The sequence below is a fragment of the Arvicanthis niloticus genome, chromosome 7 (genome assembly GCF_011762505.2).
Source record: "Arvicanthis niloticus isolate mArvNil1 chromosome 7, mArvNil1.pat.X, whole genome shotgun sequence".
In the NCBI taxonomy this organism is placed as follows: Eukaryota; Metazoa; Chordata; class Mammalia; order Rodentia; family Muridae; genus Arvicanthis; species Arvicanthis niloticus.
Genome location: NC_047664.1, coordinates 86,238,315 through 86,255,183, shown reverse-complemented (window position 1 = coordinate 86,255,183; position 16,869 = coordinate 86,238,315). Strand labels below are relative to the sequence as shown.

Genomic DNA, 16,869 nt, shown 5'->3' with positions numbered 1-16,869 from the left:
ACCCAACAGTTCTAACAGATTCTAGTAACATATTTCTTCCTTTGCAGTCTCTCTTGCCTACTTAGAACGTTAAGCATGGTGGGCAAACTTGATGACTGTTTGCCCCTACACCCTAAACAATAACAGGCTCCCAGATTCAGTTTCTAACTGGAATTGGCATATCTAAGTGAAAGATCCTCTGTCTCCACAAAGGAGAAAACCAAGCACATTTTATAAATGTCAATACCCATGGGAAAAGATACTCACTGTTCATTTGATTGCACCCCAACTCCTTTTTTTTCTTATTGAGTCTAACACATTTTATGTAGAGTCTCTCACCTTTACTACAGCCATAGCTAGACCCTGTGTTATCCAAGTAGTCCCACTAAAAGAGAATACCTTTGAATATTTCTCTCGGGAGTGTGAGCCATCAGGATGGCTTTTATGGAGTCCTTCTTTCATGAAAGTGGCTTCTAGAGAGCATCCGGAAATTCGTTTTCAGGACTCTTATCAAGAAGGGATTAAAAGTCTTATCCTGTATAAGAAAATGTGTGTGTGTGTGTGTGTGTGTGAGAGAGAGAGAGAGAGAGAGAGAGAGAGAGAGAGAGAGAGAGAGAGAGAGAGACTGCCTAAAGGAAGACAATGGTGACCTAAAACTACTTAAAATTACCACTATAGGACAAGAGGCTCAGGCAAAGGCTGGAGAGTGTTGGGATGTTCAGGGCTCACCCTGATGGATTTTAGGCTGTGATGGTTACTGTTGGGATTAACTCATTCAAGCCTTGAGGTATAAGTCTCAAATTCTTAAGGGAAAATAAATCATTCTACTTGAGTTTTAAATAGCTATATCAAAACAATCATATTCACCATGCCAGCAACTCTGCCATAATGCCAACAGATAAGTCATAAATTTTAAGTGAACTTATGAACTACAGAACCTAAAGTATAAAAGGAAGTAAACTGGAGTAAGAGGAAAGCAAGTGAACATCCTTCAGCCTCTGGCTGGGAGTAGCATGGCTGGTCTTGTGCTCTGTGTACTCAGATGGATTCTGTGTCCCAAATCCGGTTGCAGTCTGGACATGCACACTGTACTGACCAAAGTGTGCAAAGAATGCTCCCCAGTATTCTCTGATTGGACAAGAAAAGGCTAGAGCCTGTGAATGGGTAGGAGAGAGAAAGAAAGGTAGGAATTGAGGTCGAGTAGGGGCTCTCAGGTAGGGAGAAGGAAAAAGGAATGAGGAGAAGAAGGTTACCATGAGCCAGGATGGACCAGGAGGAAGGATCATGAGTATGTGGCCAAAGAAGATCACATTGAGGAGATACATGAAACAGAGCAAGACTCATTGAACACTTATCTGATTATTAACCTGGATGGTTATAGCCTAGCCGGGTTATAATAGTCTCAGAACTTGCCCAGTTTAGGTTTGTAGCTTGTTAATAAATTTTGATGTCTTTGTGTTGTTTACATGGAAGCTAAACAGAGAAGAATGTGGCAGAACCCCCTCCCCAATAAAATTACTTCAACATGGGAAATCAATAGTCCTTGACACACAACTGAGAAATAGGAATAAACCATCACAAAATTAGTTTATCCACTTGAAGCAAAAGCTCTGTTGAGCAGGGTTTTTGCTTGTAGAGCTTCTACAGTGGCTCATGTACATGGTAACCATCTAAGACACATGTAGGGACCAAAGTGTATTCAAGTGTGTTAAGTACTTAGTTGGGCTTTTGGTAACATAATTCATAAGTCATATGCTTCTTTAAAAATGTAATACTGACTGACCTGTAATAGTCTCTGTATCAATCTGACCATGATAAAGTACCTGTATAAAAAATAATATGGACACATTTTTTTTTTTCGAGACAGGGTTTCTCTGTGTAGTCCTGGCTGTCCTGGAACTCACTCTGTAGACCAGGCTGGCCTCAAACTCAGAAATCTACCTGCCTCCACCACTGCCCGGCTTGGGCACATAAATTTTAATTAAAACACTATAACCAACTTTAACATCTCAAATAAGGTCAGGACAAATTAAATCTCAACAGTGTGAAAAGATATTACAGTTAATGAGCCAGTGAGGTTGCAGTGAGACAGTTGAAGAAGTCAAGGAAGTTGACTGTTCTGAGTTACACTCGACGCTCCTGATCAAGTGGATCGAGGAAGCCCTTCCTGACCAGCAAGACGAAGGAAGCACTAACTAGTGGGACTACGGAAGTACTTCCTGACCAGTGAGATTAAGGAAACACCATACTACAAGGTGTCCAAATGCTTGGGAATTCAGCAAGGAGGGCAACTTGTAGAAAAAGACTGATATTTTTCATCTTCAGTAGTTTGGGTATTTCTTTCCGTCCAGCCGCATGTAAAGACCATTAAGCAGAGAGTTACAGGCAAGGCAGACTTTTCAGGGATGACCTAGAGATGGCTTACTAAACAAGCCAAAGGGATTCGACTTGTAGAATTCAATAATATTATTTTAGTGATAGTGAGTAGAGTCTTGAATTCAGTTTGATTTAAAGCCAGCAGGATTTTTTTTTTTTTTTTTTTTTTTTTTTTTTTTTTTTTTGGCCAGGTAGGGCCCCTAGGACAGGGCCAACCGATGTGGCCCTCCGTGAGTGTCAAGGCTGCCTAGGGTTTAAGGTTATTTGTATAACAATGTGCATATTTTCACTATAGATCCTCCTCTGAGGAAAGTCCTCTCTGTTAATGACTCCATGATAATCTGAGACAGCATGAGTTCAGGGGGTGAAGGTGTAGCTAAGGTCTCAGCAAAATGGCAAATGCTGAGACCTTCAGGACAGCTCTTAATGGCTGTGAAGAAGAACTCTAAAAACATGAGTTTGAAAATATATTCAGCCACGGGGAAAAAAAGAAGAATGCAATATGAATTATGAGGAGCTTGATGAATCTAAGGGAACAGAGACAGCTACACTGTGATCCAGCTTGTCAGAAAGATACAAAGACTGGCAGATACAAATGCAGGCAGATTCCTGAGTTCAAGGTCAGTTTGGGACAGAGCAAGGTTAGGCCCAGGTGGGGTAGAAATGGTAATTTCAGGACGGGGGTCCCACCCAGCTAGTTTATCATCTGTGTTTAACAGAGGCAGGAAGATCTCTGACTTCTTTTTGCAATGTTAAAAGAAAATGAGTGTTTACTGTCTCCTAAGAATTCAGGGGTTGGGGAAGCTGATTCATAGGATAATCAAAAGGGAACCTGGAGTAAATGACTGGATTGATATGTAAAATAAAAGACTTATGAACAGCAGGAGATGAGCCAGCCAGAGAAGGTTTTAGAATAAAAAGAGCGAACAGCTTGGATAACTGCCTCAAGCAGAAACACACACCACACACACACACACACACACACACACACACACACACACACACACAGAACTGTTTAGAGATCTGCAGAGAAAGCAAGCTGAGAAGTTGTCTCCAGAAGAGCATAGGTCACCCAGCTTGGACCCACAATTTGACCTTGCTTCACAGCTTCCAGACACCCCTTTTCTCAGAACCCCTCTCCAAGCCAAGGCTGGTCCTTGGCAATTTTTAAATTAATTGAATTTTGGTGGAAGTGAGAAACCCTGGTCTGGGCACTGAGATTGCTAAATTCAAGTTGGGTTTGTAAAAGTAATGCAGCTATCAAAAGAGAATCTCTCCAGCCCCGCCCCCCCCCCCCATCTTCATCCATAAGCAGCACTGAAAAAACTGAGTATTTCCAGGGAGCAGGGCTCAAGGTGCAGCAACTGCTTGTGAAGGGCCCTAGGGATTTTCGCCAGCCTTAAACCCACCTGCCTCAGGTCAAGGTTAGGCCAGATTCCATTCTCCACCCACAGGATCATTCCTGAGTAAAAAAATTCTCAGAATGTACTGACCCTCTGGAAAATCCGAGGTAGAGTTTAAATGCATGTCATGCTTGCTAGCCAATAGATTTAAAGGTCAATATGTTTAGCCAGTAAGTTTGAACTGAAACCTTGCTGATGTAACCTGTACCCCTAAGAAGTATAAAAACTGCTTGTAATTCCATTGGGGTCTCCTTCTCGTCACCTGCCTAGAGGGACTGGTTGAGGGTTGACCTTAACATGCTGGAAAATAAACCTCTTGCTTTTGCATCAATCTGCATCTCACTTGGCATCAGTAGTACCACTGATTGAGGGTCGGGGTCTTACACATGTTCATATACATAAAATAAATAAATCTTTTTAAAAAAGATGCAGATTAACTACCTTCAAGACAGTAAGGCCGCAAAATTTTATACATAGTGCCCACTTCTAGTAAAGATTTCTGTCCCCCTTAATGAGATACTTTACTGCAGTATCCTGTAATTATTCTGCCTTTGCTATCTCACTATGCCAAATCCACTTTCTACCCTCTAGCCTCCTCCTGCCTAGAGTTTCGCAAGCATGAGCCTCATCCCTGGATTCATACACTGCCTGACTTTCAATCAGCCAATGGGAAGACCCCGTAAGTACACCAGACAGGCAGGTCAAGAACAGCAGGATGTTTATCCTAAGGCTGATTTCTGGTAAAATTGAATGTTCCTCAACTGAGGGTCATTGCTCATCTTAAGCCCAAAGCCTTCTGGGTTATTTCTAGCCTAGGAGCAATAGCTTAGCTACTGCAGAACCTTGGCTTCTAGAAACACATTTTTTTTTCTCAGTTGTTACGTCCACACATTTGTTAAAAAAAAAAAAAAGAAAAGAAAAAAAAAACTTTGCAGATGATTCCTCCTTGAAAATTTCCTCTTTTGTTGTTTCTTACAAATCTTTTTTGGGACCTCTGAAAGAGTTAAAAATCTTTTAACAAAATAAGTAAGATAAGAGTTCAGAGCTGGGAGTTTAGGTCAGCGTGACCGAGTGCTATGGATACCAGGAGAGATTGAGTTGGGAGTTCTCAGCCCCGTGCATCCTGGATACCAGGAACTTGGCTGATTACATATAGCTCTTAGAGAATAGCCTGTTCCTTGTACCTGTCACAAACTAAATAATGGGCTGGGACTTTCCACAAGTGCTCTCCAATAGCCCTCCCTTACTCCCCCTGGGTTGTGGTTCCCCCCTGAGTTGTGGTTTGGGCTTTAAATTCCCTCTGTCTACAAAGCCCCGGGGGTCAGACCCCAATCGTCCTTGTGGGCTACAGGTCTTGACCTCAGTATACTGATTAAAATATGCCTCTTGCTGATTACATCAAGTTTGGTGTCTTGCAGTTAATGGGTGGCCGTGAATTCCCGAGGCTTGGGTGAGGTCTTTCATTCGTGGGGGCCTTACACCTCAATTAAAATAATATGAAAACTGTTCATGTAATCAGACTGTGGTGTGGTAGAGCCTCACATTAGCATGTAACTGATGTGTGCTGAAGGGATTTAAGAATCTCATAGGTGAACTGAAGGCCACTGAGCTCCTGACATTGTAAACATCTGGTCTGTGTGTGTGTGTGTGTGTGTGTGTACATATGATTTTATGTAATTTCTCATTGAAGAAGAGGGGTGTGTTTTGGTAGTGCATGGGTGATTGATTAGTGTAGGGGAGTTTTTAGAATATGTACATGTCTTTGGGTAGGTATGTGGTAGTTAATTGAAGAAAAGATTATACTATTAGCTATGGTTGGTTTTTACATGAATGTTCTGGTTTCAGAAGAAAATGTGGAGTAGGACCAGTCCCAATTCTGTAGCACTACCTCATCAGAGCAAAAGGAACAACAGAACATAAAACTGCTTTGTCTTTTCATGAAACTTAAAAGGACACATTTTAGTGCCCTGACAGAATACTGGAGGCAATAGTGGGCACTGAAGGAATGGCTCAACAATTATGTACTTTTGTGTTTGTGGAGGACCCAGGTTTGGTTCTCAGTATCCTGAGAAGGGTAGCTTCAAGATACCTTTAAATGCAGGTCCTGGAAATCTGATCCCTTCTTCCATCCACACATGGCATCAGGCATGCACGTTTCCATATACACATGCAAGCAATACACTCACACACATAAGATAAAAAAAAAAATCTGAAAAGAGAAGGTAACAGTAACGAAACGATGCAAGTAGAATCCGGTTTAGAATACTCATTTCCGGCACCTATGCTACAGTCATGTTCTTTTAGGTACAATAGGGTATTTTATGTGATGCTGACTTACGTAACTTAAAAGATAGCTGAACTATTTCTTTTTTCATTTTCTTTACCATATTGGGAATCCTTAACAACAGAAATGCTATGGTCAATAAATTATCTTTTATTTTCCATAGATAATTTTAACCTTAATCTGGTAATGCAACACTTCTTTGAGAGCCAGTCAAAGGTAATTAACTAACACCACATACAAAGTTAAGACCTGTCAATGCAAGTTTTCAATGATCTGCTTTTTCTTCTAATAGCCGGAGTGCTTGTTCCTCTGTGAGTCGTCACTTTCTTAACTTTTGGAGTGACACATACACAGGAAAACAACCATGACAAATTTCCTATGACCAGTACTTCCCTTGGCATGAAAATCAGTGAAAAGGAAGTTCTCATAGTATCCTGTATCATGTGTCAAATTTGTTCTAGGACTGAATTATGGTAACCTTTTCCCTGGTTAGGCAATAGTGAACTCATAAGAAGAAAGTGCTATATTAGTGTTAGACCATTAACTCGGATAAAGTGATTTTGAACATATGAATATATTTTATTTGTAATGATTATAAAAAGCATAGATGTGCATCAATATTCTGTAGCAGATCACATAGAATCATGAACAGTACACAACATTTGTCACTGGTTTTTGAATTTAAATAGACTGGATTTTTGTCATTGTTTTAGAGTATACTCTTTTTTATTAAAAATGGTTGCTATAAAATATTATGTTGTGTCATGCTGGTAATAGCCTCATAGATGCAGTATTTTTAGTACTCCTCATTTTCTTGAAGAGGTCACAGTGAGAGACTGACTTTGGTTTATGTAGGTACATGCTATAATGGTTACACAATGACAAAACTGCCTAAAGATATATTTCTGAAGAAAAAAGTACTGATAAGAAGAGATGTATAACACTACTGATACTGGGACTGTGTCCTTAATGGGTCCACTGTTAAAATCTTTATTCTAGGCCTGAATAGATGGCTCAGTGGTTAAGTGCCTCTCCACAAACCCAGAGTTTGGATCCTAGTACTGATGTTGGATAGCTCACAAGAGCTATAACTATAGCTTCAGGGGATTCTAATCCTCTTCTGTGTGGCATACATATTCTCTCTCTCTCTCTCTCTCTCTCTCTCTCTCTCTCTCTCTCTCTCTCTCCTCTCTCTCATACACACACACACACACATTTAAAGAATCTTTTTCCATATAAATATTGGTGGTGTTAGGAAGACATGAGTACACAGTTAAATACTGTTAAGGGATTTAAAGAAGCCTACAGAATTGAATTTACTGACCTGAAAAGATGTTTATGAGATGAAACCAAGTGTACCGAGAGACTACACGATGTAAGTGTCAGATAGTTTGGGTAGCATGTAAAAGATTATTCAGTTCAACATGAATCAAGGTGAGGTCTCAATTTGTATACTAATAAAATTAACTTAGTGCAAAGGAAGGGTGAGCTTCAGGATTGGTTAATTTGGTGGTGCAATAGTGACACCAAGAAGCCAGGTTCTTTATGTCCCTCTGTTCTGTCACCCCAAATATCACATCAACTCAATGCTAGTTTCTGAAATAGGTAAAACTTTGAATCCAAGTATAATTGTGTATAACTACATGTTTTCTTATTCATATACTTATGGAGACAATTTTCAACTGATAATAGCCAAGGAAATGTGACCTAAAAAGTCTCTATCCAACCTATACTTATTAATATTCTAGAAAATCATACTACAATGTAATATCTGAACTCTCAAATTGTATTTCTTACAGACATTTGGTGTCTACCCATCTTTATCAATGAATAGGTAGAAAACAAATGTAATAAGCTAATATCTAGATAATGAATCATGTTTGTTTTTAAAATTCTGCCTTTTATATGTATATAACATTTTTTGGTAATCAGCATGCCTTGTTTCTTTCTTTAATCTTTTGGTATAAAAAATTTTAAGTAAATTAAAAAAAAGCAATAGCTAAACAAACCCCACCGTACATATGAGCCCACCTCAATATTTACCAAGTTTCTGGCAAATCCTGCTTTAAGCAGCTCATAGTAAGGAATAAATGTTGATTTCAGTCAAAAAGAAGTTAAGATCTAGTTGCCTGTTAACAGATTCTCACTCACAGAACTTACCTTAGGGCAAACTAAGGTCAGTTTAGCTGAGAGTAGCCTGATGGTTCTCCTCTCAGTTGTACAAAACCCTTTTCAAACTGTGCTTCTTCTGCTTCTTAGAAGGTTTAGTTTTCTTTAATTTTTTTAACTGTGTGACTCAAGAATTTGTACAGTGCAACAAACCCAAACTCAAAGAGAGCTGACGGTGCTTTACTGGATGAACCCGAGTGCAGGAGGCATAGCTATTTTTATATCTGAAATATATAAATTTTCAGCTTACCGGAAATGTGAATAGAAAGAATGTTTCAGATACACTTACCACTGAGCAAATCTGATATGACTGAGAGATGATCCATGTTAGGCTTGCAGCATCTTGTCTTCTGAGGTACCCCGACAAACACTCCTGTGAACACAGGGTCACCAGTTTAAGAGTGAGATAATCAAATCACAAAAAAATCACATATAGTATGCATTCACTGAGAAGTGGATATTAGCCCAAAAGCTCAGAATACCCAACATACAATTCACAAACTATATGAAGCTCAAGAAGAAGAAAGACCAAAGTATGGGTGCTTCAGTCCTTCTTAGAAGGGGGAACAAAATACTCACGGGAAGAAATATGGAGACAAAGTGTGGAGCAGAGACTAAAGTGTCTGGGTTTGGTAACTGAACTCATATAGAGTAACCAAACCCAGACACTACTGAGGATGCCACGAAGTGCTTCCTGATAGAAGCCTGATATAGCTATCTCCTGAGAGGCTCTGACAAACACAGAGGAAGATAGCTGCAGCCAACCATTGGACTGAGTACCAGGATCCCAATGGAGGAGTTAAGGGGAAGAACTGAAGGAGCTGAAGGGGACTGCAACCCCATAGGAAGAACAACAATATCAACAACCAGACCACCCAGAGCTCCCAGGGACTAAACCACCAACTGAAGAGTACACATGGAGTGACCCATGGCTCCAGCTGCATATGTAGCAGAGATTGGCCTTGTTGGGCATCAATGGAAGGAGAGGCCCTTGGTCCTGTGAAGGCTCAATATCCCAGTGTAGGGGAATGCCAGGGCAGGGAGGTGGGAGTGGGTGGGTAGGTTAGGGGAGCGCCCTCATAGAAGCAGGGGGAGGGGGAAATGGGATAGGGTTTCTGGAGGGGAAACTGGGAAAGGGGGAAACATTTGAAATGTAAACAAAGAAAATATTCAATAAAAGAAAGAAAGAAAGATAAAAGAGGCACAGCCTAGAAATGTCTACCTGCTTAAGGCTTTGACTTCCTTCTTTGGTTTTGAAGGCTCCTTCTCTTTGAGGACTTTGGGCTGGATTTAGTGCTTTTGCTTTTCTACTCCGGACATCCTCTGATAGGGCGCCCCACTGCAAGGTTGATTTTCACTTTCCTTGCCCAGTAGACACTTGACCTAGTTAGTCATCCTTAGCTCAGTGCCTTGTTAGAGGACCGTAGACCCTGTCAGTGTTTGCATGAGATCTGCTCCCCTTAGACTTGGGCATTTGAATACTTGGTTCCAAGTTGGTGGTTCTGTTTGGGAAGTTTAGGCGGTGTGATCTTATTGGAGGGAGGATGTCACTGGAAGTGGGCTTTGAGAGCTTAAGACTGGCACCATTTCAAATGGGCTCTTTCTCCTCCCTGTTTGTAGTTTAAGATGTGAGTTCTCAACTTCTTCTTTTGCCACAGCTGTGGCTTCCTGCCATGAGAGACCCTTGTCTCCTTGTAGCCATAAACACAAATAAACTCTTCTTTCTATATGCTGCCTGGCCATGATATTTTATCACAGCAACACAAAAGTAACTAATACAGACCCAGAATGCGCAAGAGTCAATATAGTATTCATTTAAGAAATCATTACTACATGCTGACCACGATTTTGAGACTAGAAAAACCTTAGGGTTACTGTGGCTAGAAGGGAAAGAAGCTCCGACTTTAAGGAGGGACAATGTTAGGAAGAACAATGTGAAATCTAAAATTGACTGATAAGTACTACGTTGTGTAAAGTCCTACTGAGTATGAAACATAAGATGGATTCCCTTTGTGGATTTATAGAACTCTCCCAGGAATGTGGAACTGTCACCATACAGGACAAGGAGGGACAAGTTCCCAGTCCACGGAAAGAATAAACATTTTCTCTTGTTCAGTTATGAAATGTAATTTCCCTTAAACAAAGTGATTGCTAAAGGCTGCATTTGGAAGTGTGAGCTTCTTACACTACAGAGTTTGATAATGTGGACTTATGGATTGGAAAATAAGTACATTCCCTTCACAGAGCTGTGGAATTCTGTCAGGCAGAATTAGTCTCTATTTCTGTCAATTTGTTAGCCTTTTGACTATGCAAGCAGGTGGGAAAATCTCTATTGCCTTCCTTGCAGCATAAAAGATGAACTCTTCTTCCTCTTCAGAACACTGTACAGTACTTAAACACACTGGCCATTAAATGGTTACAAATTAAATGGTTTAAATATCAATTTATTTTCTAATTTAATTGACTGTTTTTATTACTCTATTATTAAGACACCACTGTGGTGTTAGTATTTAGGGCTTTTATTCCTGTTCTGATTATCAATAGGAGAGTGAGGTGGCAATGGTATTTGTCTTGAAAGGTAAGATGTGAGGTGGGGACTCATTGCATAATTCAGAAACAGACACACCTAACCATAAGGTCCTCCTCTGAGGTGGTAATAGAGGAAACACAGCTAATCAGGGCTGAGTAATGGAGAATAATGGGATGTCAGATGAAGAAAGGCCGACATAATTTCCCATACTCTGGCTATCCCTGTTCATGGCGTGCAGCTCCACATTTCAAGTTATTTCACAAAAAGGGCCCCTTCTAACTTCAAGTACACTTCAGGAATCAAAAATGCTACAAACACATGATTCCTTATATAAGACGTCAACCTTTAGTCGATTGGCATGTGTCAGAATAAGGGCATCAATCAGTAGAAGAGTACTTGCTTAGTAGGCATAAGACCATTGGCTCATTCCTCAGAACTGCAGGGTAAAACAGACATCTTGATCACCCAAGCAATGTTGGGTATGGCTTCCTTGTGGAAGCCATGCAGGAAAGGTCATGACAAGCAAGTGAGCTTCCTGGAGACGGTCCACCATTTTGCAAGGCTGTGATGGATGTGTTCTGAAGAGGCATGGACCCCAGGAACTTAGTTCCAGGATTGCTTGTTGCGACTGATAGGCTTTTACACTCTTGTCATTGCTGTATTCCTCATTATTCTGACATGATGTGATTGAGCAAAGAAATACCCTTTCTGTCTATGGTCTGTTGTGATTGATTCCTGGGTATTAGCTCATTCTATTAGCAAATTTCCTGCAGATCGACATGAAGATGAACTTTCGCTGAATTAATGCTGTTCAGATGAATTAATGATTTTATAGAATTCCCAATTTGAGTCAAATAACTTTGGGAAGTTAGAATCATCATTGATTAAAAAGCTTAAAAAGATGGTTTAAATTGTTTTGCTAAAAACATATAATAAGGTTAGAATGAAGAATAGAAAGCTCCCCCTCTTCTCATAGACAAGTAAATAAGGCTACAGGAGAAGGCACTCAGTGAGCTTTCATGTTACAGGGACATAAATTGCACTAGGAAGAAAAGTAAGCCTGGGACAAAGTAATGATCAAAGAAAACATTCACTCTAGGTCAGGGCCAAGGATAAGGCCACAGGTGTGAACACATAAAACTAATAATTTAAACTTATAACGAGTTTATAGAATGAAATATAGATAAAATGCCTACTTTGCACTTAAAATCAACCATCCTGTTCTACCTCCCGCTTGTGTAACATTGTATTTGAGGGGTAATTTTTTTTAAAAAGGTGTATTTATTTTATTTACATGAATACACAGTAGCTGTTTTCAGACACCATTTGGCCAACAGCTCACTTAGATGTAACCTAAACCCAGTACTGGAAGCTTCAGTTGGGGCTGTATCCCCTCTGTGTATTTTTTGTTTGTTTTGTTTTGTTGTTGTTTTATTTAGACCACCTTCATGTATGTATATACTTTAGGAAGCACCTACTACATTAGGTTTCTATACTACCCCTCAAATGGCCCTCCATTTTTGCTGTCTGTTCTTATATTATCTCCCTTGTCCCTCTGTCCCAACTTGATCCTCTTGTTTCAGCTCCCCACCAGTCCATCTAAAACTGTCTATTCTATTTACCTTTTCTAACAAGATTTATCATCTCTTGTTTCTTATTCTATAACATCTGAGCTTCTATAGATTTGAGCTTGGTTATCGTTAACAACTGATATCTACATATAAATGAGTACATGCCATATTTGTCTTTCTAGGTCTGGGTTACCTCAGTCTGGCTAATTTTTTTCTAGTTCCATTCATTTCCTTGTAAATAGCACCTGAGACTAGGTAGTTCAGGGACCTAGGATAACACCAAATACTACTCACCTTCTACAGGAGCAGATCAATAAAATGAGTCCCAGTGACGTTCTGCTCTGCTTATAGATCGCTGCCCTGCTCAGCCATCATCAGAGAAGCTTCCTCTTACAGCAGAGAGGAACAAATACAGAGACCCATAGCCAGACAATATGCAGAGAATGAGAGACCTTAAACCTTGGAACCCTTAGCCATAAATGGGATGTCTCCATAAGATCCCTCCCTACAGACATGAGGGAACCCTTCAGAAGAGGAGAAGGAAAGAATGTAAGAGAGAAAGAAATGGAGCGTATCAAAGAACGAGACCATCTAAACTCAACAGGATCAATGTACATTACAGAATTGAGGCAGAGTGCACAAGGCCTGCACAAGTATGTATCTGATGGGGTCCCAAGCTGCAAGGAGAAGTGGACACATGTTCTGTTCTAGTTAGGGTTACTATTGCTATGGTAAAACACCATGGTCAAAGCAGCTTGAGGAGGAAAAGGGTTTATTTAGCTTATGCTTCCACACCACTGTTTATCACTGAAGGAAGTCAGGACAGAAACTCAAATAGGGCAGGAACCTGGAGACAGGAGCTGACAGAGAGCCCGTGAAGGAGTGCTGTTTACTGGCTTGCTTCTCATGGCTTGCTCAGCCTCCTTTCTTATAGAACCCAGGACCATCTGCCCAAGGATGGCTGAATGCATAATGGTCCAGGCTCTCCCACATCAATCACTAATTAAAAATAGGCTCTACAGGCTTGCCCCAAGCCCAGTCTTATGAAGGCACTTTCCCAGTTGAGGCTCCTTCCTCTCCAGTGACTCCAGTTTGTGCCAAGTTGACACAAAACCAGCTGGACCACGCCCTCATCCCTAACCTAGAAGCCATCTCTACCCGATGAAATGAAAAGTTGCTGATGGAAATTTAGTTTTCTATAAGGGAGCCTCAGCGGGAAAACAAACTACTTTTAAGGGTTTACCACATCCACAGCAGTAAATGGTAACTAGAAAATGAACTCAGTGGCATCTTTGGGCTCCTTCTTTCATAATGTCAAGTTAGAACTTCTTTGTATTTTATGTAGTTTTTTTCCATTTGTATAACCACAAAGGTCCTTTGCATATATATTATGGTCTCTCTCTGTCTCTCTGTCTCTGTCTCTCTCTCTTTCTCTCTCTCTCCTCCATATTTATGTGTGTTGATGGGATTCCTGAATGTGTAAACTAGTGGGTCTCTCTGTCTATAGCCATCTATTGTGCCTTTTATTGGCCTCTTTTCAGTGCTCTTAATCACTGAGCCTGATTTTGTGTAAATTTTAGGCAAATAAAATTTAAAAATTAAGCAAATAAGATTTTGTATCAGTGAATCTTGAATATTTAATGCATTCCAATTTAGATAATAATTTATACATATTTGCCTTCTGGTTAGTCATTTACAATCAACACATTATGGCCTTACATTTTTTACTGAAAAAGATCTCTTGCCTTAGGTACATACTAATGTTCTTAAATTTAATCATTTTCTTAATGCCCATGCTTAGACCTGACTATATACTATATTCTATCTTCTATTTTATCTGCAGGTTTTTTTTTTACTTAATAAATCTGAATTGGGTTCATAAAAGTGATGTTCTTATTTTTTAAATTGGAAGTACTTTAAAACTGAAGGCCATTGATCTAGAAGTTATACATGCCGTATCACAAGACAGTGATATAAAACTGAAGGCCATTGATTTAGAAGTTATACATGCCATATCACAAGACAGTTGTTGATATCCTTTGCTACAAACTAGAATTTGGTCCGAATCACAGTTAGTCTATAAGCCATTGTGTAACCTAGCTTAAGTCTTATCTCTGGGTTTGTTGTTGTTGTTGTTATTGTTTAAGATGTATATTTTTTTATGTGAGTTGACTGTCACTGCCTTCAGACACTTCAGAAGAGGGCATCAGATCCCATTACAAATGGTTGTGAGCAACTATGTGGTTGTTGGGAATTGAACTCAGAACTTCTAGTAGAGCATCTAGTGGTCTTAACCACTGAGTCACGTCTCTAGCTCCCTTATCTCTGTTCTTTTATCAGCAAAGAGACAATAAATCTAGTAACACCTAATATGTACTACTATAGTGAAGATTAAGCCAACAAATACATGGGGAGTGCTAAAAAGCGGGCACGACCAGATGAATAGTCCACAAATGAACTTATGTCCACTTTCTTGAAATGTGACAGCTTTCCTTACAGTTACACAGGCAGTCTTGTATCACCCCAGGAAAAGGCTGCGTGCAAAGAAACATGCAACAACTTCGTTTCTTTTTGTGTGATGCTGAGGTCTGAACCCAATATATTGTACACGTTAGGCAAAGAGTCTATCATTGAGCTACATCCTTGCCCTTAAAACAAGTAATTTCTTTTCTTAGAGCATTTATAATCAGGCACTGTCTAAATTCTGGGTACAGACCTGAGGAAGAGTAGATGCCATTTCTAGTTTGAAGTGACTGCATCCTAATGAAGTAAACTATATGTATTATAGTGTACATATATACATATTCTATTATGTATTACATATATAATAGTATATATACTATAATATTTATGCAATATAATGTATACAATATACAATATATAATACAAATGTAAAACATTTATATATAAATAAAATATAACTATATTATGTATTGATATATTATTTATATATTATATATTATTTATATATTAATATATATACATTAATATATAATACATATTAATAACCTTGTAGAAAAGAAAGTAGTCTGAAGAGTAGAGAGTAACATGAGATACAAGTGTTCCTCTATTTAGGACAATGTTAACGTCTCTAAAAGCCCACTGAAAGTTGAAAATACTGAGAGAAAAGGTACCTGAAACACTTGACCTATGAGGCATTATAGCTTAGAAATTCACTATGCTGCTGAAAGAAAGTTGCCTGTCTTCACGACCGCCTGTCTGACTCAGGGCTGTGCCTCATTGCGGCTGCCTAGGATGTTAAAAGAATATTGTAGCAAACCGTGTAAGCCTGGGAAAAGCTACGTGCTCACAACACGAAATGTAGTTTGTACTTAATGCATCCAGCCCTCATATCATCCCCAAATGAAAACAAAGAGCAAATAAACAAACAAGAAACAGAGGTAAGTTGAATCACTGTAGACATGGGAAAGGGCTATTTTTGCTGAGTGTTCAGGACTCTTTTGAGTAGTTGATTTTTGAGCACAGACATGAGTGAGATGATAAAAATGAATACTAAGAAAATCATAAGAAAACGAATTCTAGAAAATAATAAGATCAGAGTAGAGCCACAGTAGTGGCTCTAGAAGGGGATGCTCCAGATGGTGAAAGAGGAGAAACGGGGCGGATAACAAAAGCCACAGTAGATGGATGACTACAGTAAAGACGACCACTGTCTGTAGAGAACCACATGTGTCATCAGGAAGATCTCCCAGTGCCAGAATCTGTTAGTGATAGATACATCTGGTCATATACCTATACAGACACAACTGAGTATGTGAGATATTCACCACCCTTGTCTCCCAACTAGAGAGGAAAACTAAAGTTAAGTAATGGAAGGAAGAGAGGTAGCTTAAAGTCAGAACTTGTCCCGATATCCCTATTCCACCTCAAGTGACAGACTTTTTTCTTCTAGTGTTTTTTTCCATTATTCTTTCAATAATGAAACTGTGTAACTTTGTTTCCCATGCTATTCTTCCAAAAAGCTCAAAGCCAAAGTTATACCTCTGTCAAAGCAAATGTCTTAAACCAGATATCTAGAGCACATTTGATTTTCCACTTTTTTCAACAGTTTCTTACTATTTGTCATGGATATCGGAGGAGTGTCTCTTCCCTGAGGCACAAGCTCAAGTCATCAGGCTTGGTGGCAAGTGTCTTTACCTGCCGGATCATTTCGTCTACTGTGATTTCTTAACTTTAATATCATCTATATACATATATACATAAAAAGAAGGGAATGGATTCACAAATGGCAACACCTTTGCTTATCTAGGTATATATTTCACTCACTGGTTTAGTAATATTGGTCAACATGTAATATACATCTCAATAAACTGACCAGTAAAAAACACTGCTTTACTATTAGAGTGATATAACCTCAGGGTAATTTTAATGGCTTCCAGAAATTAATCAGATTATCATAGGTAATCATAGGTATCGCAGGTATCATTAAAATTTAACCATATTATCTAGCATTAAAGAACTTGGTACAAGCGAGGGGATATTTAAGCAGTGATAAACATCGTCCCTGACTAGCCACGGTGGCACTATACTTCTGAC

At 39.4% G+C, this 16,869-nt stretch overlaps 1 protein-coding gene across 3 annotated transcripts in view; it reads right to left on the bottom strand.

Annotated features, from left to right (window-relative positions):
• The window catches only part of Ythdc1 (YTH N6-methyladenosine RNA binding protein C1), a 90,849-nt gene that overhangs the window by 58,059 nt on the left and 15,921 nt on the right, over positions 1–16,869 (bottom strand). For all 3 annotated transcript variants that reach the window (XM_076938729.1, XM_076938730.1, XM_076938732.1), the window contains one exon: positions 8,501–8,584. In XM_076938729.1, coding sequence (XP_076794844.1) covers positions 8,501–8,584 — 84 coding nt within the window. Of the gene's footprint in view, positions 1–8,500; positions 8,585–16,869 lie in introns of those variants that run through there.